Source organism: Coloeus monedula, assembly GCF_965178545.1.
Source record: "Coloeus monedula genome assembly, chromosome: 3".
Classification (NCBI taxonomy): domain Eukaryota; kingdom Metazoa; phylum Chordata; class Aves; order Passeriformes; family Corvidae; genus Coloeus; species Coloeus monedula.
In genome coordinates, this window is record NC_138783.1 from 87,260,165 (window position 1) to 87,287,102 (window position 26,938).

Here is a 26,938-nt window from a genome sequence, read left to right on the forward strand (position 1 = left end):
GTGGGGGGGGACTGCCTATTCTCTTGAAGTCTTTTGCCTTTGGCCTCCTAGCTAAGATTCCACAAAAGGCAGCACTTGGAACAGTGACTTTGGTGATACAAATCCTTTTCCAATAGAGAGCAGTCTGAATTCATCAATCATTGAAGGAACCCCTAATCATCAGCTAATACAGACTCAGCCACTCTCAGTGCAAAGACTGGATCTGAGCAAAGGGTGAAAGTCTTGTTTTCACTCCCTTCTTTACCAGTGTCTGTAAAGACTGGAGTCAAGACTCTATTGAGCCCACGTGAGGCACACCAGAGTTCTCCAGTATAAGAGAGACGTGCACATGGTAGAAAAAGTTGAGCAGAAGACCAAGAAAGTTATTAAAGGACTGGAGTGTGGCCCCTACGGAGGTGAGGCAGAGAGAGCTGGGATTGTCTGGACAGGAGGAGAAAAGGCTGAGGGATCCTTATCCATGGGTGTAAATACCTGAGGGCAGGTGGCTGAAAAAGAGGGAGACAGATTTTGCTTAGTGCTACTGACTGACAGTAAGTCCTATGAGGAGCGGCTGAGGGAGCTGGGGTTGTTCAGCCTGGAGAAGAGGAGGCTCAGGGATGACCTTATTGCTCTCTACAACCCCTGAAAGGAGGCTGTAGCCAGGTGGGGGTCGGTCTCTTCTCCCGAACAACCAATGACAGGATGAGAGGAAATGACTTCAAGCTGCACCAAGAAAGGTTCGGGTTGGACATCAGGAAGAATTTCTTCACAGAAAGAGTAGTTAAGTATTGGGAAGAGCCGCCCAGGGAAGTGATGGAGTCACCATCCCTGGAGGTGTTCAAGAAACGACTGGATGTGGCATTTAGTGCCATGGCCTAATTGACAAGGTGGTGACCACTCAAAGGTTCGACTTGATGATCTTGGAGATCTTTTCCAACCTAAATGATTCTGTAACAGGAAAAGGTATAGTGGGCACAAATTAAAAAACATGACATTCCACCTGAATACAAGAAAACATGTTTTTACTTTGAGGGTGGTCAAACATAGGAACAGGTTGCCCAGAGAAGTTGTGAAATCTCTGTCTGTGGAGACAAAACTTGAAGGTAAATGATTCTGGGAAACCCACTTTAGCTGACCCTGAGCAGGAGGGGGACCTCGGTAACCTCCAGAGGTGCCCTCCAGCCTCAGCCATCCTGTGATCCTGTAAGCTATGAAAACTGTGCCATCCTGTGAAACTCACTGTTCATTTCTCCAAACCATTTCACAATTGTGTCTAGTAGTGAAATGATACAAACAACCTTGCTGATGTGAGAGGTATTAGAGTCTGATAGACTTTGAAGCATTTGGTGTATTTCTGAATGATAAGGAGGGATATTGATAGCCTTTTTTTCCCTCATGTATGCCCACTCTATAATGCCATGAACACCATAAAACATGACCAGTTTGCTGCATTTCACTTGTCTGCTGGGCCATGCCGCAGACGGAGCTGCATTTAGGACTTGATGTTTTGGTGGTTTGTTCTGTGCATCCCAGTGGCAGTAGGGAACTACTTAACTGAGTTTTTTGAAGTGTAGATGGGGGCAGAGTAACATTGGGAAGGATTGCTCAGAGATAGAGTTGGTCCCTTTTTGTGTAGCACAGAAGACATCGGTGGAGCCACTGCCCAGAAAGGCAGATGCCTGCCTGCTGTGTTCCAGCAAAATTCCAGCTGATTGTGAGAAGCAACACATTTAGCAAGGGACACTGATGCCTCTGTGTGCTATTTGTTGTGATTCCCCAATCTGCAGGTTCAAAGGTGTTAAAAACTTCATCTGAATCTAATCCTGAGCAGGGTGCTTTCTGCACGGATTCAGTTTAGAAATGAATGAAAGGCTGCATTTTCCCTTTGGCAGTTCATCCTGTCTGCTATGGGCAACCTTCAGTCCATTTTCACATATTAGACTAACACCTGAGCAAATGTTCAGGATGTGCCTGAATAGTGTTGTCATGGATTTATAGAATGTCCTAAGATTCACTGTTTCTGAAAACCACTCTAGGCACCTTACAGAGGTCCCTACTCCAAGACTAGAACCCCAGATGCTGGCAGCCTTACTTCTCAAAAGGGTCTGCCAAGAAATGTAATACCTTTGTATTAGAGACTTTATCCCATTAGACCAGCAAAATGTTTCCTAGAGATACCTCCCACACCCAAAGGAGTGGAGAACATTTCCAACATTTTTCAGCCCCTTTTAAGGTTTTAATGCTCTGACTCTTGGGTTGGAGCATTAAAGCAAAGATTGTTACTTGAAGTGACATCCCTGTCTTTCTGTACCCATATAAAGGGGTTCCTTTTTCTCCAAACCCACTTTGTTGTTTGACTCCTTACAGTTCCTTTGTCCCTTACCCATTCTCTCCTCCCTACAGGTTAGCCCAGCTGGGGGGCTGATGGTGGGGTTCATGAGGCCTGGCACTGCCCCTGCAGTGCCTTTGCAGGGAAATGTTACACATGTTTTGACCATTTGTTTATATCAGTTCAGCTTGCCACTGAGATGGACCCTTTTCGCCTCTGTCCTGGAAAAGAGAGAATTTCCTCCACACCAGTGGATAGCAATGAAAACTCAGAGTGAAGGGTCAAACCTCCTAACAAATATTTTTCCTGTGGAAGAATTGTGGTTTTATTCACATCCTTGCTAGGTTCAGATGTGAAATCTGTTCCCTGTTCCAGCAGCCTACCAAAGTCTGCCCTTGAAAGACAAATAATGGAAGCCAAAGGGATTTACAACACATCCTGGCTCATGGTCTTAGATTTGGGAGGCAGAGGGGCTACGTAACAAAAATCTCTCCTGCATCACACAGTCCAGAAATTTCCATAGTACTGTAAACTGTGACTTTCTGTTTTGCTTTCCTCTTGTGTTGTAAGAATACAGGCTCTTTTTTCTGGGTATCCATAAACTGCAGCAAGTCACCTCTTCCATGAGTTTTATATCCCATAAACAAGGGCCTGCTGTTATCTCACCTTGAATCTTCTCCTGGTTTCTTCTCTTGTTGGCACTGTGCTTTTAGCAGAGATAAGTTTGTGGACACAAGATTTTTGCACACAAGTGAGCATCAACTCAGAAAACCCGTGAACCAGAATTTTATGACCCTATCATATATAAAATGCCTTAAGTTAATTTCTTCAAAATGGTTAAATTTACTGGTTAGTATTTTAGGTAGGTAGAGTAGCAGTTATATCTACAACTGAAAAATAATGGGTCATTAGGGTAGTATTGTACATAATCTGATGGTTTGGGTGCAAATTTACTGTAAGTAAGACACTGCATGGTGCACTCCTTGTGAGGATAGAGCACACCTTTAATGATGCAGTGGAGCAAATACCCATCCAATTAAGAAAGTGCTTTGTGGAGAATAACCACAACAATTCAGCTTCATAAATATGATTCCTAAAGAAATCTTAATCAGGCTTAAACTGGAGCATGAGAGCTCTGCATCAATATTCAAGGCTTTATGCATATGCTACTGTACATCTAATTCCTTCGTAAGAGGAAGGAGAGAACAAATCTTAGAAGGAACTACACAGAAATTCATTGAACTAAGAGGAAAGGATCAATGTTGATAAATTCTTTATTAAGCATGTATTTAAAAATTCATAATGGATGGAAGGTGAGTGTACTAATGGACAATGTAGGACTATAGTAAAATAATGTATTTACTGATGTTAAGAACCGAGTATTTGAAGTTCAGAAATTAGTTAAATACAGACAAGAGGTACCAAAATCTATTTGACATTAGGAGTAAATCTGTGAATTCTATTATACATACATATGCATGTATCCCTCTCTCTCATATTTAGGTTATAAACTCTACATATTTATGCCTATTGATACATGTATGTACATATCAACTGTCAGCTGGGTTTTGGCTGTGTAAATACTAAGATGAGATTGGATTAGCATGTTTTAAGTTGTTGTGATGAGCTCAGGTCTTTTTTTGGCTGCTGTAGTTTCTGTATTTACTGCATTTCCCTGTGTTGTTTATATGAGTGCTGGGCACACTGACAGAACTCATTATTTCTGTTTCTGATCAATATAGGTAACTGTCAAAGATGCCAACAAATATTAGTATCCACTTCTGTAAAATTTCACATAAGCTTTCAAGTCACCCTGTTCATGATTCATTACAATAATTAGCTGTTGCTACAGGAAAATACATTAATGCATACCATTTGGAAAGCTGTAGACACTAGTTACATTTATTTTGGGATTTGCAATGTACTGATTTTGAGACTGAATTTATCGGCAAAGGTTAGGTGGGAATAAATGTTCTCAGCAATTCCGAATCCCATTAAATGTGACTTCTGTTGTATAGATTCAAGTACTATAATTAATAAAATTTCAAGAAAAATTAGTTTTGAAATTGTTTTATCTGGAATTAACTTTTGAAATTGAACAGAGCTGTTAAAAAAAAAAAAATGACCTGACAGTGCCTTGTTTTGGAAAAGATATTGATTTCAAAATATTTACAGGATGTTAAATATTAATGATTGAACTAGAGCAACCATTATAATATACCACATGAATGCAGGTGATGCCAGTCCTACAGCTTTGTAGGAAATACTTTTTCAGTCCCAGTGCAGTAGAATTCAGAAACATAAAAATAGTAACATATATTATGTATATCATTCAGTAAGCCAGATTTTCATGCAGTATAAATTGGCCAAGTGAAGGGCAGCAGAACTACACCCATACATCAGCTGAGGTTATGCCTGGAGTGTGACCCAGTAATTATGACTCAGTCAATGAGAGTTTGTTTGAATCTGAAGAATGAGATTTGGCACAAATATTAAATAGAGGCTTTCTTTTTTTTCATCACAAATTTATTCAATGAAAAATGCAGGTAGCTTGCTCACAAAACAACTGCAGTGCAGGCTCAAATTTGCCAATTTGTATTAGTCGATAGAATAAAGTAGACTAAAACACCAGAGTTAATCAGCATTTTGGTTTTAGTATTTCTGAAAACATCAGTGGGATGGAAGAGGAGGCTATAATTGCAGAAAGACTTAAGAACAGCTGTGAGGAACCATCATATAACCCATGCTTTGGACATTCTCTTGCACTGTGAGAAAGTCAAATTAACTCTTTGCTGCGGGCAGTCATTTTCTTTTTGGACTTTGGGAATTTTTTGAGGGCTTTCCTTGTTCTCTCCTCTTAGAGTGTTCCAGTTTTACAGAGGTGATTGAGTGTTCAGCGTATTTAGGATGGAGCAGATTCAAGCTCACTCCTAGGTGCAGAGTGTTTTTCTTGACAGCTTGTGCTGTACTGGAGGGACAGGGATGCACATCTATTGTGTCTGGTCCTTCTTTAAAGTCCACAACAACTCTATTGGCTGCATATTTATGAGAAAGAAGACTGTTTGCTTAAGTAACATAAACTGGATTTATTGCCATGCCTTTCATCTTCAGCAGCTGAAAACTAGAGGATTAGTTTGGGACTATATACTTTGAATGGATCACAGACTGCTGGTCAGTTTCTGTGAGAAACTTTACCTGCTTATCTCAATAGATCACTTGTGGATGCAAGGAGCTAACAGCCATGTTAATTTTAGCAGCCAAAAAGTGGGAATGGTCAATGAGCACAGCATCTCAGTTGCACAGAAGAGGATCAAAGGAGCAGCTTCAAAGAGAAAACAGTGACTTAAATAAAACATGACCACTAGAATGACTGAAGTTTGATCTACTGGTGTTTTCCCAGTTTACTAAAAAGAACAAAACAAGAGCTGTCAAATGTTAATCAGATGCTTTTTGTGTCGATTTCTGGGGCAGCATCCTGGATATGTCCAAGACAGCAGGAGGGAATGAGTTTCAGGTGAAGAATCCAAGAAGAGAAATTAGGCCTGTGTCATGTTTCTTTTAACACACTCTGGTCAGATCTGTCCTTTATCTCAGCCCTTTGTGCCTCACATTGGGTGTCCAAAAGGCCTCTCACGATTTAAGCCCCCTTCCCAAACCCAGGTCAGCCCCCTTTAGGGTAACTCCCCTAGTTTATATGCCACTCATGACATTCTATGGTGTGGAATATCCCTTTGGTCATTTTGGGCCATCTGTCCTAGCTATGCTCCCTTCCAATTTCTTTTGTGTACCTCATCACTGGCAGAGCATGAGACAAGGAAAATGTCCCTGAGTTAGGATAAAAACAACTTAGCAAAAAAACAAAACATCAGTGTGTTATCAACACTGTTCTCATTCCAAATACTCAGCACAGCACTGTAACAGCTACTGAGAAGAAATTCTACCTTTGCTGAAGCCAGGAGAGCCTGTCAGTTAGTTTTTCACTCTTAACTGTGTTTCATCGTAAAGTGCCATTTTTTGGAAATCAGATTATGGTGCTTTTATCACAGCTTTTTGAGTTCCAGCATTTACATCATGGAAAAATAAATTACCCACCCTGGAACCACCAGCAGCCTGGTAGCTAAGGCATTCACCCAGGTTTGGGTGAGCCCTTTCGTAAGCACTGGACTGAAGTATTAGTCTCAATGTGAAGATAACTCCAAAATTCTGGCAGCTGACCTTTAACTGTATGTCTTATTTTATGGATGACCAGCTTGGGCTGCCCAAGGCTTATAGAGCATTTGAAATGGTAGACAAAGTTGGTGAGAGCCGTGGTTTCTCAGCACCTCTGACTACAAGGCAGTGCAATCTCCAGTAAAGTGCTCAGGGTTGCAAGCCATGAATTTTAATCCTTACTCTGCCGCTAATTCACTGTGTAGCTCCAGGCAAGTCCCTATCTCTTCAGCTGTAAAATGGGAATAATAATAATGGTTTCCTATCTTTCGGCAGCGATAAATTCATCTGTGTTCTTGAAGCATGCAAATACTACAGTGATGAGTGGCCCAGAAAAGACCGTGAAAAAATGAATAATTCTGTATTTACAACAGGCTTTGGGTGCGCAGTAAATAAGGCACTGCTAATTGGCTGGTGAAGATTACTTTTCTAAGTAGCTGCTTATTCAGTAGGTGCTGTGTAATCAGTACCTACTTATCCTGTGTAATGAATGATAAAGGGTTCCTTGGGGAAAAAAAGGGAGGTAAAGACAGATTTCAAGAAAATCTTAATGCTGATCTACAGGAAAGTACAGTTAGAATTTCATCATCCATTTAGGTTCTAGTGTTCTTCGATTCCAAAGCTCTTGATTTTTGGCAGACATCATAATTTTCTTCTGTGAGAATTGTCATCTGTGCCAGCACAGGTTTAGGTGTAGTAACCTGCCCCCTGCCATAAGAGAGCAAGGATGCGTTACTCAAAAAATGACATTGTGGCTATGGACATGTAACATTCTTCATGTGCAATTATTTCTGTCTGAAAAACAGGAAAAACTATCTAACATGGTTTTTTGGGTTTTGGTTGTTCTTTTTTTTAATAGCTGTTGTGGTCTCACCATTATATTCCCGTTCTTATATTGCATTTTTCTGAGTTCTAAGATTAGTTTCAAGGTAGGTGACCTGTACAATACAGTGCCTTTCTCTTTGTATACAAATAAAATTCCCCTAAAGGGCTCCTCTCTTAACAAATGAATTTCTGCTGTTGAAAGAAGCAAGAAAAACAATGAAGGCCACTGTCCATGGTGGAACACTAACACTTCAAATTTTGTTAGAGTAATCTGAGCATGTTTATCCTACAGTTTAACTGCTTATTAGACCGTTGCCATCACATCTGTTAAAAGCATGTGCAATCTGCAAAACAAGCTGCCAAACGTCCCTTTTCAATTACATTGTTCAGAGGTCTCTGTGTTATCTTTCTGGCTGGGTAGATGAGGGAGAAGAAGTGCCTGTTGTCTCCCTTATCTTTAGCAAGGCTTTTGACGCTGTCTCCCATAAGAACCTCACAGGTAAGCTCGGAAAGTGTGGGTTAGATGAGCGCACAGTGAGAATGAGCACACAGTGAGATGAGCACATGGATTGACAAGGGATGAAAGGCAGAGCTCAGAGGGTTGTGACCAGTGGCACCGAGTCTGTTTGTAGACCTGCACAAGCACTATTCCCCAGAGGTCAACACTGGGACCAGTCTTGTTCAACTGATTCATCAGTGACCTGGATGAAGGGATGGAGTGTGCCCTCAGCAAGTTTGCTAATGATACAAGACGGGGAGGGATGAGTGACACACCAGAAGGCTTTCTGCCACTCAGTGAGACTTGGACAGGCTGGAGAGTTGGGCAGAGAGGAACCTAATGAAGTCCAACAAAGGGTCCTCCACCAGGGGAGGAACAGCCCTGGGCAGCAGCACAGGCTGGGGCTGACCTGCTGGAAAGCAGCTCTGCAAAGAAGGACCTGGGGGTCCTGGTGGACAACAAGCTGTCCATGAGCCAACAGTGGGGCCAAGAAGGCCAATAGTGTCCTGGGATGCATTAGGAATAGTGAGGCCAGCAGGTCAAGAGAGGTGATCCTCACCCTCTAATCAGTCCTAGTGAGGCAGCATCAGTATTACTGTGTCCAGTTCTGGACTTCCCCATTCAAGAAATATAAGGAACTGCTTGACACAGTCCAGTGAAGGGCTATGAAAATAATTAGGGAATAGATCATCTCTCTTATGAGGAAAGGCTGAGGGGTCTGGGACTGTTTAGCCTGCAGAAAAATGAGAGGGTATCTTACTGATGAAAACAAATTGATATTTGTATTGATTAATACAAGTATCTTAAGGCTGGATGACAAGAGGATGGGTCCAGACACTTGTCAGTGATGTCCAGCAATATGACAAGAGCCATTGGGCCCAAATGAAAACACAGGAAGTTCCCTCTGAGTATGAGAAAAAAGTCTTTACTTTGAGGGTGACAGAGCACTAGAACAGATTGCCTAAATTGTGCAGTCTCCTCCTGAGGAGATGTTCAAACCTGCCTGGATGCAATCTTGCTCAACATGCTCTAGGTGGACCTGCTTTATCAGGGGGCTTAAACTAGACAATTTCCAGAGGTACTTTCTGACCACAACCATTCTGCGGTTCTGCAATTCTCTATTTTGTACTTGTGTATATGATGTGTTAGTGCAGCAGTCCCCCAATGGGTCTCCTTTGAGTATAGTTTTGAGTCATACTTACTTTTCTATATAGAAGAAAATCTATGCTCTGCCAAGACAGAGTGTGCATAGATTTGTTAGTCTGATCTGCACCCCATTTGGTGGTGCTATATTTAAAATTAGGACATATCAAATTAGAATCGTGATATTTGCAGTAGTCTTTGATATAACAGGAAATCATCCACTGCACAACACTTACAACCCCTCAATGTATCTAATAAAGGAGCATGTTTTATTGTAATCTAGCTCTACACATTTCTAAACATTTACTTGATGTTCTTATCTGTGATATTTAAGATTTATTTGAAATAATAAGAATACACTGCATAAAACCATGTAATATATGTCCTCAAAGGATATTTAAATTAATATCTTAAAATACTTTTTTTCTTGCTGCTTATAATGAAAACCTTCACAAGCAAGTATTTTGGAGATAATTATTTCCATGTTTCTTTGTAGGCCCTGATCTTATGACCTACACACATAATTCACTCTAGGCATGTGAATTTTTGGCAACTGAACCTACATGCAAAATTATAGCAGTGATTAACTCAGTGGAAACATATTTGCAACACTTTGTCCTTTAGGTTTTTACTTTTCACTTAACGAATGGTGCTACCGGCTATGAGCAGAATATAAACAATAGGCACAGAATTATTGTTAGGGATGGCTGTTACCTCTAGTCACTTATGAATTAAACATCTGCTGTCTCACATTGAAAACATTTTTAAAATATTTTGCATACAAAAAGGAAGACTGTAAAAGAGATTTCAGTGAGGAAATCTTCAGCGTGTTGTGAGCGTGGTAGCCTCGCTGTTCAGTAAAACTTTGCCAAAAGTACATCACCCTTTGAATTGTTGTCTGATGGAATCTGATGGCCTAAATTTCATTTAGTATCTTTTGCTTAGTGTTTGCTGTTGGGTATGTCTACACCTTCAGAGGCACCTAGATATTAGAAAACATGGCAAAGTAAATGGAATGTGGATTATTTGAATGTTAATTTTCATGTGGGTTCCCACATGAAAGAGAAGCCAGAAATGTCCTTTTTCTTTAGCTGCTGATGAGCTCATTGGAAAAAGTCTCCTACCATGCTCTCCCATGAAAATTGTGGCCACTGAAATAATGCTACTGTTGAAAAGTACGAGAGGAACACTATTGCAACAAGCAAAATTTCAGCAGGGACTGTGCTAAATGCAAAGAATTCAGTCTAGAGAATAGAGATTGTAACCTGGCTGTACTTGGAGTTAAACATAAAACTCTCATCTTCCTGGAATAGCACCCTGATGCTTGTAATCAAAACCAAATTGAAACACTGATGTCTGTTTCTTGGTGTCAGGGAAAGAGATTAAGGGGAAGGAGAGATCACTGTCATCTTTCATATCACAGAATGTACTTTGAAAAGGTCAGAGTGACACCAGGGAAAAACCTGAATGAAGAAAGAACGTACCATCTACCAGTACTTCAGCACCAGATGTAATGTGGAGCTGCGAGCAGCACCAGAAGCAAGGTTATAATAAAAAAGATGCCTTAACAGAATCTGTGGTGGCCAGCAGCAACTGTGCAATTGTGGCTTATTTAACCAGTTATGACTGCACACAGGTTCACATTTTAAAGGCAAGAATTAAGTGTGGAAAGGAGCTTGATGCTGTAAGTTTTGCTGTGTAACTGTTTTCATTAGATGCATGGAGACACTTGAGTGTGTTTGGAAGGCCCGACCTGGGTGACAGCATGAAAACCTGAGCAATGCTCCATATTATATAAATAGCCTGAATCATTCAAAAGATTTCCTATCTTTAAAAAAAAACCAAACAAACAAACAAGAAAGCAGACATGGCTGCTACTACATTGCTGTTAGGCCTTCAGATGCCTACATAAATAATGACAGCCTTCCCTGTCATTCTCTCTCCTGCATGTAGGCACTCCATGGTATTGGTAACTTTACTAATGTGGGTAATTTCATTTCAGCCTTATTTTTAATTATTATCATCCTCCCATTTTTTTCTTAAATGTATTTCTCTGGTGGCTAAAAGATTAATGATTACCCTCCCATTAGGGAGGAACAAAAAGACAGCTTCGGCATTATTTATTTATTATTCTTTTTCTTAGCTGGAAATTGAATTATCTACTCCCTATTTAAGATCCTTCTAGTGAAAATGTCACTTGCCATGAACTAAATGCTCTTTAATAGCAGCAGTACATATGTTCTTTAATAGTAACAGGAAATAGCTAGCTGGCAGAGCAGAATAAGAGAAGAGAACAAAAAGCAAGCTTGGGTGTAGAACTGTGCACATCTACACGTGGAAATAGATAAGAACCTTACAAGAAGACATGGGTTAATACTCTGTGCCCAGAAATGTGGTCAAGTCTTTCTCAGTGACACTCCTAAAGGGTGGGATGCCATCCAAAGGGACCTGGACAAGCTCCAGGAGTGGGTCCATGGGAACGTAATGAGCTTCAGCAAGGCCAAGTGTAAGGTGATGTACCTGGGTCAGGGCAACCCCTGGTAACAATAAGGGCTGTGGAATGAAAGGATCAAGAGCAGCCTTGATTCTCCAGCCCTGCCAAGGAGGACTTTTGGATGCTGGTGGATGAGAGGCTGGATGCAAGCTGGCAGTGTTCACTTCTAGTCCAGAAAACCAACTGTATCCTGGGCTGCATCAAAAGCAGCTTGGCCAGCAGGGTGAGGGAGGGGACTCTACCCCTCTGTGGAGTGCTGTATCCAGTTCTCGGGTCCCCAGCACAGGAAAGGTATGGACCTATTGGAGCAGATTGAGGGAAGGTTACAAAAATGATCAGAGGGCTGGAGTCCCTCTCCTATGAAGACAGGCTGGAAGAGTTGGGACTGTTCATCTTGAAGAAGAGAAGGCTCCAGGGAGAATTCATTGTGGCCTTTAGGAGTGTCACTGAGAAAGATGTGACCACATTGCTGAGGGTGCACTGAGGATTAACCCATCTGTTCTTGTAAGGTTGTCTGTCCTAGATGTTAGATGAATGCTTTTTTTTGGTAAAATCTTCTGACTTCTGTTAATTGATATATGAAATAACCACCCTAAAATATCCCATGCTACCCACGTTATAAAGATTTCTTCTTATCTAATTCTAGGGAAAATTATCCAGAATTATCAGAATATTCTAAGGAAAATTACTCCTGTTAGCAGATGCTACATCAAGATCCAAAGATTATTGGAGTTCCCCAGAGTGCAGGCTAACCAAATTATTTATGGTGGTTGGTAGCTGCTGCTATCCAGTACCACAATATGGTGGGTGTCTTTTCAATGAAAAAACAAAGTAAATTTGTTGATCCATTGAATTTATTAGCAAAATGACTCCTGAACTCATGCTACGCCATCATGCAGTCTCCTCCATGTTGTCTTTCCTGAAGTCTGGATTTATGCAAGTATTTTAGCTCTTTCTATTTCTCTGAGTTGCATGTATGAAACCAAGATTTGCACCATATTTTCTTTAAACTGGGATATCACCAGCTCCCTATGTTTTCATTCCAGCTTCCTATGCAGAAACGGCCAGAGTACTCAAGCAATTCCCATCATCCTCACCACAATTTTTTGTATCTTCATACTTCAGCATGCTTCTAATCAGTGAAGTGTCAGGCAGAAATTCAGGGCTAAGTGACCACTCAGAGGCTGCATGCAGCAGAGTTGTGCTCTGGCATTTAATACTTTTTGGGGAACAACACAAGAAGATTTGGGGCCTGGCATGCCCCCAGATTCAGCAATGTGCCCTATGACATTGTGTAGGCTCCAGCTTTCTGGTCTTAGGGGAGCAGTATTAAGGAGAGCTCCCAGTTTAATCTGGGGTGTTCTTTGACTATCAACAGATGAAGTCACATAAGACTTAAAATGGTTCCACTCTCATGTGGATAAAACAGCAAACACTCTGGTTTTATCACGGTTTAAAGCTGGTGGGAATCTCAAGCACTTTTATTCATTCATAAGCATCCACAAGAGATATTTCCCAAGGGAAGGTTTGACCTAATTCTAGCCAGCCCTTGGGACAAGGAGGGTGACTGCAACATGTGAGGTGTGTGTGTACGTGTGGGGGCACATGCACACCTGTGTGTCTGCTCCCACACCCTTTCAAGGTGGTCCTGCATGTTACCGAGGTCAGCATTGCACTCCCATTCCTGGCCTATCAACCATCCTTCAAGATGGGACAATAAAACCTAGCCATCTTCCACACTGGCCAAACCCCTCGAAAAGGACATGCCTGAGAAAGGTGCAGCATCTGGCACGTCTGCCATATCCGATGGAGCTCCAGAGCTCCCAGTGGGCTGTGAAGCTTGCCATAACCTCCAGAGTATGCATGTTTGTGTGAGGCACAATCTGGCCCATCATTTCATTTAATCCCCTTAATTTAGCAGAAAAATAGTTAGTTAGAAAAATATTATCTTTTTCTAAGTATTATTGCTTTTTATATATTTTTCACAGTGGATTGTGTGCATAAGTGTCAATGAAAATAGATCAGAAAGAAATTACTAAAAGAAAAAAAATTCTGTTACAAGAGCTAGATTCTTCTTTCCAGAAGGGCAACTGGAAAATATGCTAGACCATACCACATGGAAACGTAGAAGCTGTCAGGTCCCTCATTTCCTCTTTCCATCTAGTACTAATTACAGTGGACTTGCAGCAATTTCATTTAATACGGAAGGGATCATATTAAGGAGGGAATAAAGGCTGACAAAGTATGTGTTTTGTTCAATTTGATACTGTTTTAAAGAGTGAGGTCTTAAAGTTTCTGCAAGTTGTTAGATTGCATTAACTGAAGAAAAAGCACAGAAATTTTTTTAAGCATAATATGACATTGATTTCTATAGCAAAAAGGAAATTTGGTCTGAATTCAGAGAACTATAGCTTATTTTCATTATAGATATTTCTACTGAGAGATTCTGTTCAGATTTAAAACTGCTGCTAAATGTACCCAGTGGAATGGCAAATGTCTGTACAGTTATAAGGACATAAGAATTGGAACACAGGAACAGACCAAAACATCCTATTCAGTGATTCCCCCTAAACTTACAGAAAATGAGTAAGAAGAGGACAAGTACTTATACAACCACTGAAAGAGAGAGGAATCCCCTTGTGCTAAGCAGCAAAGAAGGACTGGGAAGGCTGTGAGAGGGTCCAGCCTCTCATTCCCTCCTGCTATGGTCCCATTCTGCTCTGGGTCTCAATCAGAGGCCCAGCTCTGCCTGAAGTCCACATGACGAAATTTCAAGGCGTTTAGGAAGGTAAAAGAGAAAAAAAATAAAGCCAGGCTGGTAGTTTGGGAGCAATGAGAAACTTTGTGGTGATAAAGGAATTAGTACCCCATTGGCTGAAGGGCACCCAGCATTCCAGGGAAAGTCAACTCCTCCATAACTCTCAAATTCTAACAATGTAAAGCTTAGAGTTAAATGTTAATTGATATTTAATCGTATATAATAAACGTAGGTATAAGAGTTATGCATGCCAACTTAAGGGTATTAGGATGTCTGAAATACTGTAAAATAGATGTCTAATTGATTTATTTTTTCTAAAGCACTGTTTAATGTAGAATTGCTTTCTATATGGGAAAATATAATTTATGTTTCCTAGAAGTTACAACAAAGTATTGGGCATTAGGAGACTGATATTCTCATCCCTATCTGCCAGGGAAACCTTATAACCAGGACTCACAGCCTGACATTGATAAATGATTTAATTCTGTAGTGTTTGCCCCATATTCCTCAAGTGGGATATTTAAAAGGAGATTAATAACTACTCTTCTCTCTGAGGTTTCAGATGTCCCAGTTTTACAATGTCTAATATATATGTAAACACAGCATTTGAAAACTTTGGGAGAAAAAGACCAAATAAAGTTTAAAATTATATTAGGGCCTTTTAGCCAGATTGCATGCATGGTACAATTTATAAAGATGATGATGAACAAAGCCAGGCAATTTGGAGATTCTAGTGGATGACTAAACACTGATTGAATATGAATAAAGGGGTATGAATATGATTTTTTTATTGTTGCTTACAGGCAATAGAGAAGTATTTCAGGAATATAAATATAAAGAGTTTATAAATATAAAGAGTTTATAAAACTCTTGATAAATGGAGGTGTTTAAGTGTGTGCTATGGATTTCATAAGTGTTTTTTCAGACTCACTTACTTCACAGTGTCTTCAAATAAAGATGGAGGGAATTTTGAAATATCATTTTAATAAAAATATATAAATAATTTTATCCTTAAAAAGCTTTTTGGTTTTTTGGTTTTTTTTTTTTTATATTTAGCAATGTCAAGATGAGCTCTGAGACCATTCCAATGTCACTGGATGTTTATTTTGCATTTAAAAAAAAAAAAAGTTTTAGCTGCTAAAGTTCAACCAAGCCCCCTTAGAATAAAGTACTACTGCAACAGATAGGGGGATGTCCCAGTATATTCAGAACACTTTAAGAGTTCATATTCACATCTCAAAATCCTGTACAATAAAAACAGTTCTTCTGATTCATTTTTAAAGCAAAGAACACTTCCATGTTTTCCAATTTATAGAACATTTCCAATCTTTCATAGACTCCCACGACTATTTAACTACACTTTACAGTTCTCTCACCCTCACACTTGATGTGAAGTAGGGAAAATGCAAAGATGCATAGGCTTCTTTACCAGCTTGTTTCTCTTTTAAATCAAAACTTCTGATGATTAAAGAAGAGCAGATAAAAGAAAGTACAGCTCGAGGCTATGATATAATGCACTTAGAGATCCCAAAGGCAATATTCTTAACATCTACAACCAACCCTGAAACATAACAGAGAAATATAAATGTTAGGGCTGGGCTCTTAAATTCAAGTTTCCTGACACACTGTGGCTGACAGCCTTTGAATTTATAAAGACCTCCTATCTAAACAACCAAAAGAGCTAAAGATCACTTAAAATAATTATTTTGATTGGTACTTGCAAAGCAGTAGCAACCTATGAGAAAGTATTACCATGTACATATCCAGGGGATTATTTCATCTGATCATGTGGTTTCATCATCTTAAAATTGTTCTTCCACGCATAGCTGGAGACTAGTTTTATCTGTAAAGTGTGTGTCAGGGGATTCATAACCCATTTTAAGTATTTGTGTATAACTGCATGCACTTAACATGGTTTAGAATGGATCAAGAAATTATTCTCTCTCATGATATTTTTTCAAATGACCGAAATACTCGAGTCTTTCATGGAAATGCCTTTTCTTAGTTCAGGGCTCTTTTCCATAGTATTATTAAAAAAAAAAAAAGTATTTTTGGTTTTCTGTGGATGCCAAAAAATCCAAGGAATGAGCCACAGAAATTTCTTTGGAGACCAAGGACACCTTAAATTTTAGCAGCAAAAGTACCTGAGGAGTATCTAATGGGCCCTGTCAAATAGATGTGCTCATTGGCATGGCTGTTGCACAACAGCTCAGAGTTCAGCACAGAGCATGTTAGCAACACCTGCTGTCAGTCAAAACTGTCATGATGCTGGGCCAAGGTGACCTCTTAATTTTGTAATATGGGTCATTGAAAAACATGCACAATGTCCACTAGGATGCCTGAATGAGAATTTAGGGCTCTCTTCTGCCTCTGTGTACTTTGCATGGAAACTCAATCCCTCTGTGGGAAGATGCCCTTCACAGTCATGAGGCTTTCAAGAATGGCATCAGCTATCCTTAATGAATTAATTTTTATTTTTCCCAGACTATTAACTATCATTCTGAAAATTAAAAAAACCCACCAAAAAACAAACAAACAAACAAAAAAACAACCCCAAAACACTTATAAGGAATTGAAGAGCTCGAGAGAGTAGGCTTTGTTTAAAATCATAATTGCTTCTTGAACCAAAATTGACATGAACCCAAATATACATTAAAATTCAATATACATCACATCTTTTATAATACGGATATGCTTATTGAACATATATTCTGGTCTGTGAAATGTAAAGAGGTTTAATTCTAAAGGATTTTATGAGTACTAGCTGCACCTGAAATTTTTTCTTTCTGAGAAAATGCATGTTTTACAACAGCCCTCTATACCTCAGGAGGTCTAGAAGGGACACCGGCAAACTTTTTATCACCCTGGGATGTGTGCAAGTGTTTCAGAGGATCAAAGTATAAAAATCAAAAATATGCAACTGAATGAATTTCTGAAGTAAAAGAAGTAAAATCAGTGGTTTATTTGTGGAGACTGTAGTAATGAAAACAACAGACATTTTAAGGTGTGAAAGTTATTTAACTGTGGGCTCACAGTAAACCAGAAACATGTATTTCTGATTGCATTGAAGATAACCATTCCCATACTGAATCAAGCCAAAGTTGTGTCAGTTTGGTGTCGTCTGACAACGGGCAGTAGTAGTACTTTGGGAAAGACATACAAAACAGGACAGATAAAACCCAACTCTTTCCCAGCTATAAACTTTCATTTTCAAGCAGTCTGAGGTTTATGGACTTCCTCAGGCAGAGGGTGCATTCACAACATTGATCTTAATATCTATTGATGGATCTCCTTCTCATGCATTTGTCTAATGGATTCTTGAGCCCATTTATATCTTTGACCTCCACAACTTCCTCTGGCAATGAGCCCTACAATTTAATTATGCATTGTGTGATAAAGGACTTCATATTGTTTGCTTTAAACTGACCGCCTGATCATCTGAGTCCTTCTCTGTTTGTTATAATATGCGTGATAGCAAATAATCATTTAGGCAGACTATGACTTCATATACATCCATCATCTCTCTCCTCCCTCAAATGCCTTCCAAACTTAAGTGTCTCAGCCTAAATCTTTTTCTTTCTACCAATACCATTCCATACTTCTAATCATCCCTGTAGCTCTTTCCTGTATGTTTATTGAGATCTCAAGCTCTTAGAGATGCAGGAGAACAGCACAAAGCTTCGAGGGTGTGGGTAGAACACAGATTTCTAAAATACTGTGCTGAACATATTTTGTTCTATTAATTCCCTCATTGTTCTTAGAACTTGTTTACCTTTTTGAGCTCTGCTGAGCATGGAGCTGGAACCTTCACTAAACTATCTGCAATGACACTGAGATCTTTACTCTAAGGATAATGGCAAATTTATGCCCTGGTCTTGCGTGTATTTTCATGTCTTTCCCTATGCCTATTATTTTTGTATTTGGAAATAGAATGTGTTAAAAAGAAAAGAGAAAATAAATTCTGTGGACTAAAATAATGCTATAGAAACTGCAGAATTTGAACTAGAACTAGACAGATTCAAAAATATCAGTGATTAAATGGGAGTAAACAGGAGTCCACAACTTGACAGATTCTCGCTTCATCCTTCTTAGCTTGCTCTGAAATGCCAGCAAACAGGTTTGTAGGCTTGCTAATTCATTGGCATGTTTCTGAGCAGTGCTAAACTTCCCATCTCTGGCTGATGTCAAAAGGAGTCAAGACTGGCTAGCCCTCATAGAATTGGACCTGAAGCGTATTGTTCTCGTAACTGTTTATACTATGTGACATTGTCACTTCCATACTATTTGGGGAGTTTGATGCTGGGAAAATGAATTTTTAGAGAGGTTATGAAAGATCAAGGATGCTATAATGTCATCATAATTACATGTAACTTGGGCATCAGTATTACATAAAAGCATATTGAATGCTTACTTAACATAACATTTGAATAAATCATGTTTAAAATCATGTTCACTGAAACATTTATTTCATCTAGAGCTACATAGTTTAAGCTTCTCATACATAAACATTTTCGGCATTATTTATGAAAACTTGGCTTGCATCCACTTAATTTATATTTTAAAAAATAAGAGATAGCTATGTGAATCTCATATTTATACTGAAAACCTCCATCGTCTGCTGCTTACTGAAGTTTCAGCAGATCTACAATGGTAATTCAATAACTGTGTCTACAATATCCTGGGAGTTTTAAACACAGTTTCCCATTTTTGCATTTGACATTTCAGTCTGTACTTTCTTACTTTTCTTGATAGGCTTCTAGGTACTAAAAATAATTACTTAGTGCCTATCACGCTATGTGACAGTGATGCCCTTGAATTCCTAACATGGTTAGCAAGGGTTGAACCTCACAGGAAAAGTGAATTTTATTGACTCATTGGTGCAGTTGCCTCACTGCTTCTGAAGTTTCTGGAGGGAGAGTTTGCAAAGTGGGTTGAACAATCTTGAGGTAGAAGCCCAAAATCGGCTGTTCTAGAGAGGAAGATTTACAGTTGGGTTTTGCTGTTGCAACCAACAGTTACTGCACCAAAGTCATGTAGAATGGGGTTCATTTGGCCTCTACTGTGTGTGCTGGGTCAACCAACAACTCTATTTTCTTCATTTCATGGTGAATAATGAGGTGTACATTCCCTGAGTGGAGAGTGAGTTTAGCATCACATTTGTTTTTCTTCCTGTTTGTGAATAGCTTATGTGAGATGTACAGAATTCTTCCCAGAGTAGAAAAAGCAAGTATTTTTTTCTTAGTAGTGGCCCTCCATGTTCAGATGCTTTCAAATCTGAAGCTAAAATCTCACTTCCTTATTGTTAGCATTGTCTTACAAGCTATAAAATTAGTCTTTGTATCTATATTTTCATGCTGAATCATTTTGTTAGATACATAAGGTCAAGAGTACTTGTTAAGCATCCTGTGATTCATTAGCATTGAAGTATGGAATCATAGAATTTTTTGGGTTGGAAGAGACCTTAAAGATCATCTTGTTCCAATCTCCCTGCCTTGGGCAGGGACACCTTCCACTAAACCAGATTGCTCAAAGCCCCAACCAGCCTGGCCTTAAACACTTCTAGGGATGGGGCATCCACAACATCCCTTGGCAACCTGTTTCAGTACCTCACCATGGTCATAGTAAGAAATTTTTTCCTAATATCTAACCTAGATGAACTCTTTTTTAGTTAGAATACATTTCTCTTTGTCCTGTCACTACATCCTCTTGTAAAAAGTCCCTCTCCATCTTTCTTATAGGTTCTCTTCAGGTACTGAAAGGTTGCAATTATGTCATCCCAAAGCCTTCTCTTCTCAAGACTGAACAAACCCAATTTTCTCAGTCTTTCCTCATAGGAGAAGTGCTCCATCCCTCTAATCATCTTGGTGCCCCTCCTCTGGACTCGCTCCAACAGGTCCATCTCCATCCTGTGCTGATGACCCCAGAGGTGGATGCACCACTACAGGTGGGGTCTCATGCTGCTTTGGATGCAGCCCAGGACACAATTGGCATTCTGGGCTCCAAGTGCACATTGCTGGGTCATGTCCAGCTACTCATCCACCAGCGCTGCTTTGTATTGTGACCTGAATCCAGAAGGGATGATCCTTGTTTAAAATTTTACTTACATTTGGATAAAAGACTCCAGCAATTCCAGAAATAAAGTATTAACTTAGCAGCTTTTCTGTTTCTTTGCTGCCCACTTAACATTAGCAGAGATATTCTTCATGGAGCTCCAACCTAAAGACATCTTTATCTAATAAACTTTTGTAGGGCAATATGCTCAATGTACTGAAACAGATCTTGCCTTCATTCCCATTAAATCGCATGAATGTAATATATCTTAGGCAATACTACCTACCCAAAAGTTAGATATCTTGCTAGCTATGGGCTATATGTTCATAGTTATTAGATACTTCTGGAGGGTGATTCATTTACACTATTTTAGTCTATTTCAGCCTCTTGAGTTTCTTTCAGTCTTTGGACTTGCTTTTGCTGTCCTCACTGATAATTAAAGTAGTCCCTGGTAACTGGCTCAGACTTACACATTTAATCTCTAATGCTTACATCAGCAAGCAGGAATCCCAACCAGAGGCATTCTGAGTCATGGTATTATCCAGAAACTGTGGGGTCTTTAAAAAAACACACAAAGTTCTAAGTTTGCAGTTCAGGGAAGTCCTAACATTTCAGCATAGGTTGCTCATAGCATGTTTTTCTGTATATATTGAGTAGGCCTTCAAGAGAGCTGGAGAGGAAAAAGGGGGAAAAGATTAGCTACTATTTCTGTTACTTTAATAATCATAAATGCAAAACATTAGCTCTTTCTAGCAACAAAAACTCCACCAGCAGCAATACTGAAACCATATGCCCTCCATTTGATTTACCATCAACAACTGCCTGGCTGCACACAGAGCCTCTCTGCTTAATAGTGGCTCTAGGCAAGTGCATGTATAATATTCAAAGCAGTTTTGTTCTTTCATTAAAGTTGTGATAAGGATGCAAAGCATTTTAATGGGAATAATCAATTATATAATGATATTCATATACAACAAAGTCCTTTTAATATAAGTACTTTTAATGTGCTGCTTTTGTCACAGGGGAATTACTTTTGTAATACTTTCAGAAGCATGTCTTCTATTGGTGACAGGCAGACAGAGCCATGCTAGGGGACTCCTGAACTCCATTTGCTCCTCATTCACAAGAAAGCATTTTTCAGTGCAGAGATCACATGATTTACTACTCTGCTGAAGAAGACAATTTCAGCATTAAGATGTGTCTACATTTTTGCAAGAGAAGAAAAAAATGGAGTGCATGATCAGTCTGAAAAAAAACTGACTGTGAAACTTCAACACTTAAAAGATTAAATTTGACTCTTTCCTGTTACATTTGCCTAATGGTTTTCCTGATCTCCCTTTGCTGTTATAATCTCTCTACCAATAAGGAAACTAGAGTCAGTTCTATCCTGCCATTGTCATTTTTGATGACAGTTGTCAAAAGTTATAAACACAGGGTGGCCACACATGACATTTTGCACGGTTCTTAAAATTTTCACAAATCTACTAACTAAAGAAAACTCTTATTATATTCAAATTTCTTTTTATCTTATGATTATGGATATATTTAGATAATGAGATAGAAACCAGATACTTATTCCATCTATACTGTAGATTTTCATTTAGAAGTAGTACCCTCTTCCACCCATAGCTAATTTGCTGTAAGTCACATGCCAGTTGTCATGGTTACAGGTTGAGCTGTGTCTGTCTCCCAGGTGTCACTGGCTGTTTGGGAGCATAGTCCTAAAGGATGATGGAGGCTGAGCATGCTCCCTGACTCTCTGTATCCAGCCTCTGCAAATGCAGAGTGGTTGCTCCAGTACCTTGCAGCAGGTTGCAATGTGCACTTTAGAAAAGAGCCCAACCATCTTCTTGTCTCAGCATTGACCATGTCACTCTACCAATATGAGATCCCTAACTATAATCAGGAGTTATACTTGGGTCAGTGTTCAGGCTTCAGATGCTACTTCTCTGCTCTTCCTCCTCTTCTCTTTCCTTTGCCGAGCTCAAGAAATTACCCAATGGGGGTCATGGAGGAAAAGACAGCTAAGAATTGTGGAGAATAAACGAAACTGTACTTGAGAATATCAATCAAACCCCAACAGAGCATGCCCAGGTGTGGCTGTAGGCAGACAATACTATGATCTTTAAATCCAGAGCAACGTGGTTTGTGAATCTTGATGCCAGAACAATCAAAAGAACATAAGATATTGTGAAATTGGGAGTAGGATTAATCTGCAGACTAGACATAGGTGTCTACCCAAGACCTGGGTGTTCCCATTATGTCAACAGAGATCTAGTCAACCCTGTTAATGTAGCCTTTGTATAGAAAGCTGGGGATCCTTCTCTAGGGTAGAACCTGACCTGAGAGTTTCAGCCCAGCTCCCATACACAAGCATTCTGAGCCATTGGAATTCTCCAAGGTGTTCCCCTGGAACTCCAATTAACTCTCCAGTAGAGTGTGGGTCTCATGTAGGTCCTGTGTGGTAACTGACAACTCTATGCAGTGTCTCAGGTAACTCAGGGCACCTTAAATGGACGAGATGTTGCGCATCCAAGCTGAGCCCAGCCCAGCACTACCAGTTGTGTTTTACACACTGGCTATTTCAAGGAGATCTAAGACATGAGAGAGGCCCCACGTCTCCTCACCCAATGCCCAAGAGAGTTGAGTATTCACAAAATTCATCTGTTAATATCCCTTAGCCAGTGCATATTTAATGTGAAAGGCATAACCACTCCAGGAACAGGGACCAAACCCAAACTTTTCCCATGTAAGTGGAGCTTAATGCATCCAAACTCAGGGTCATTTACCCCATGCTTTTAGTTGCTTCTCTTTAACTTCTCTAAGCAGACAGGTAAAGTAATGCAGAGAGACATAAATCAGATTTTAAGATACAAATCAATACTTATTATGGAGTGCCTCTTAGATTCATCACGCTTTCTCAGAATCTACTTAGCTAAAACTTATATTTTATTGCTGATCCCAGCAAAGCCAACACATTTCAGACAACATTTCTTGCTCTACCTCAAATCAGTAGCACTATTTCTGAAGAGTACTTTTTTCCCACATGTTCAGAAACAGTCCAACGAAAAAGTTCAGACAAAAACCATCTTTTTCCTACTTAAAGAATGCAAAATGCATTCTGCAAAGTCACATGGATTTCAGTTGAAAAAGCTTAAAAATAGAGACTCCAGCTTCAAATTTTCAATATGTCTTTTTTTTATATGAACCTCAATGTTTAATCACACAATAAAAGTATTCAAAATATCAGAGGTAAATTGTTTACTCACATTGCATACATTGCATTAGACTTCAATGTATACTTTTAGTTTTATTTATTAAAAAATAATGAAATAACTGAGTGGGATAATGTTCATCTGGATCAATTGGAAAGCATTGCTGAAAATTATTCACATAGCTCTATCAAAAACATATCTTTTCATTGTGTTTTTCACAGAAGCAGTTACTATTTTTTTCTTTATTCATTTCTTGGCAACAGAGTCATGGATCTATAATTAAAAACCCACTTAGGCAATTTCCAAAGGATTATTACAATCTTGTCATGTGAGGGGTTGAACAAGTCAATTTATAGGTTATTTTATTCCCTGTTTCTAGATTCTACAATGGTGGTCTGAAAATGTTTAGGGCCATCAATGAGAGGGTTTTTTGGCAATGGACACATGGCACAAAATTAATATTCTCTTTTTCTCTCTTTTTAGGAATGCCGTTGAAGAAAACAAAAAATTATATGCAATTTATGACACAAGGTGAGTTACTAAAAGTACTTTAAGAGTGTGATTATTATCTGTAATAGAATTGATATCCTTCAAAATATTAAAAATCATTATTAACATTTTTTTCCTGAGCCTCAAAGTAATCTTTAAGGCAAAATGAAAAATATTTTAACCCATCATACACAATTCCATATATACCTAATAATGTTTCCCCTTTAAATATAGTGATTTCCCCTCTGTGTACAGTACATATGACAAAGAAATACAGTTGCACAACCAGCCTAATTTATGAGTTATTTCACAGATGGAATATGGCCCACGATCCTGATCTGTGTATTATGAGCTTAACTGTGTCTGCTTCTGATGCCAATGTTTGGGGAATAAGAGCAAAGGGCTAGCTGGCACAGCCTTGGGAAAAGAGGATGCATTTAGAGAGACCAGCAGAGCGCTGTGTCTTGGCAGGAGAAGGCTGCGGATGCAGCCTCTGTATAAACACACCTCCGCATTCTGAAGCCTTTCCTTTCCCCTCATCCTTCATGGATTTGTTCCTGTTAAGGGCACTCCTCAGCATAAGCAAAAAAGGATTTGTTTCCTTCTCAAAGGATAAGAGCAAGACATACTTCAGATTTTCACTCCCTATAGCTTTTTCTTTGTTACCTTGGAGTTTCACTTCCACAACTGTGTCTAGAAAATGAAATAATTTCACTTCACTTCCTTCTCATTGCTTATGCTGTTTCATGTGGAAGTGTTTGCATTCCCTCCCCTTGGTGTTTTTTTTCTTCATCTTTCCTCTTTTCCTCTGTTAAAATTCAAAGGGACATTTGGATGGAAATGCCAGGAACCAATCTCTTTTGTTTTAGCTAGTCCTAATACAGATGCATCAGTTAGGACCCTGACTTGGTCTTCCCTTAAATATCATAATATTAAATATAAGCAATTCAAAGAGCTCATGCTTGTCTTCTTCACTCTGTATAATCTCCTGTAAAAGGAGGCTGGGATCTTAACTTGGAATTCTGGCTGTTGTTAGCAAAAAATTGCATAAACAATAATTATATCGAATGAGATTCATAAATGTATTAATAAATATGAAGACATAAATATATGGGCTACAACCTTCTGGTTTTAATTAACCTTAAAGAAAAAAGGTAACTGCTGCATACTGGTTTTTTAAGAATAATGTGCTCCTGACAAAGGGATTTAGATGAATCCACTCAAGTAGAAACTTAACAAAGAAGTCCTATATAAAATAGCACTTTCTCAACTACAGTTACAGTAAAAAGAATGTTGTAACTCAGTTACTTGTCTGTTTTTCTCAAAAGACTCTATTTTCATCAAGACAGAGACTTAAAAGAATAGTATTTCTAATGCACCACAGGCTTCTCTAATGTATTTGTGTTATTTCAGTGCATAATCATTAATCTTCATGATGAAAAAAATGTGAGTTATAAAGAGCCATGATTATTTCTTCCTCTGCCAAACTGTCAATGGATTCTTATTTTGATGTGTCTGACTCACTATGTGCATAATCCAGAGGTTTTGCCGCATAAGGAATGGAATGATGCAGGAATACACTTTTAAATTCATTCAGATAATTCAAATTTTTATTCTATTTTCTTGAATATGAAGAAAAAATACCCATCTGAAATTTAAACAACAATTCAAGACAATTTGGATCATGCCTCTTATTAAAGGCAAATTTCCCCCATTATTCATATGGATTAATAACTTATTCTTTATGTGGCCCACTGAAACATTCAGATCTCCACTACATCAGAACTGTTGACATAACACCATTAATATTTCTGTATAATTAAATGTAAACCAGCAAATTATGCAACCAAAGCAAATGGATTCGTGCAATGCTGCTTTCAATCTGCCTGACAGAAATGGGGACAATGAGTATAAACTCACTGTCAGTTAAATAAACTGTTGAGTATTACCCAACATCAGAAAATATTACATATGGTTTCTGATAAATATATATAGTAAATGAACATAATCTTGTTTTCCTCACATAGTATGTCCAACACTGCTCATTATCTGAACAGGCAAAACACAGTGTAAAAAACTGCCAAAGTGCAGAGTATTCCCTAAGCCTAATGCTTCCCAGCATCCTCCTGTCACTCTAAAGCTCTGCTCCTGCTGAGATACTGCAGGACAGAAAATAAGAAAGTTGAGCTTTCTGAATGAAATACTAATTTCTATTGTATGGTATTTTGACAAAAATGATCCTCAACTTGTGATTTCATAAAGTGAAAAGGAAGTCAGATTTAGCAAAAAGAAAAACAAACAAAAAAAAGAGTTGAAAATTTTCTTGTGGATTTTTTCCCAGCCAGTTTTATTAATTACACCTTCTCAGCAGGTTAAACCAGCAGGCTAATAAAATTGCTGCAAGGCAGAGTAGGTAAGCAGCAGCATGGGTCTCAGCCTAGTAAGATTAATGTCCTGTGTTCCTCAGAAGGCAACATTTCAGATGTAGCAACAATTCTGCCCACTTTCTTTCAGTTTCAGTCTCTCTTTTGTATCTCTGAACCCTTTGTGATTGCAGTTTGCTTCAGGATAAGACTGGATCTTTGTCACAATCAGTTAAATGACAGACAAGCCAGAAAGGAAAATGAAAAATAAAATATTTGATAAATGATTCTGATCTCAATGTGTAAGTGGAGTTCACTTTGTCAGGTAAATCCCCAGTACCACTTTCCAGCACAGGAGTTCAGTGATGTATTGCACGGTGTGATCAAATACTTCTTCCCTGAATCCCAAGCCAGGCATTCTCCTACAATCTGGTGACTGATAGTGGTAGTACTGCAAATGCATCAGTTGTGAGCAGATCTCTCCTCTTCTCTAGCCTTCCTGTCATTGCCTCCTCTTCTGTATCTCCATTAGTACTGAAAATGATGAAGGAAACTGGAATTTGTTCCAAAATTTTGAGTTGCTT

General features: G+C 39.0%; 1 protein-coding gene across 1 annotated transcript in view; it reads left to right on the top strand.

The window, feature by feature from the left end:
• GABRB3 (gamma-aminobutyric acid type A receptor subunit beta3) overlaps positions 1-26,938 on the top strand; it is a gene marked incomplete at both ends in the record, with an annotated part of 196,129 nt that overhangs the window by 51,278 nt on the left and 117,913 nt on the right. The window contains one exon of the mRNA XM_082278672.1: positions 23,986-24,033. Coding sequence (XP_082134798.1) covers positions 23,986-24,033 — 48 coding nt within the window. The remainder of the gene's footprint in view (positions 1-23,985; positions 24,034-26,938) is intronic.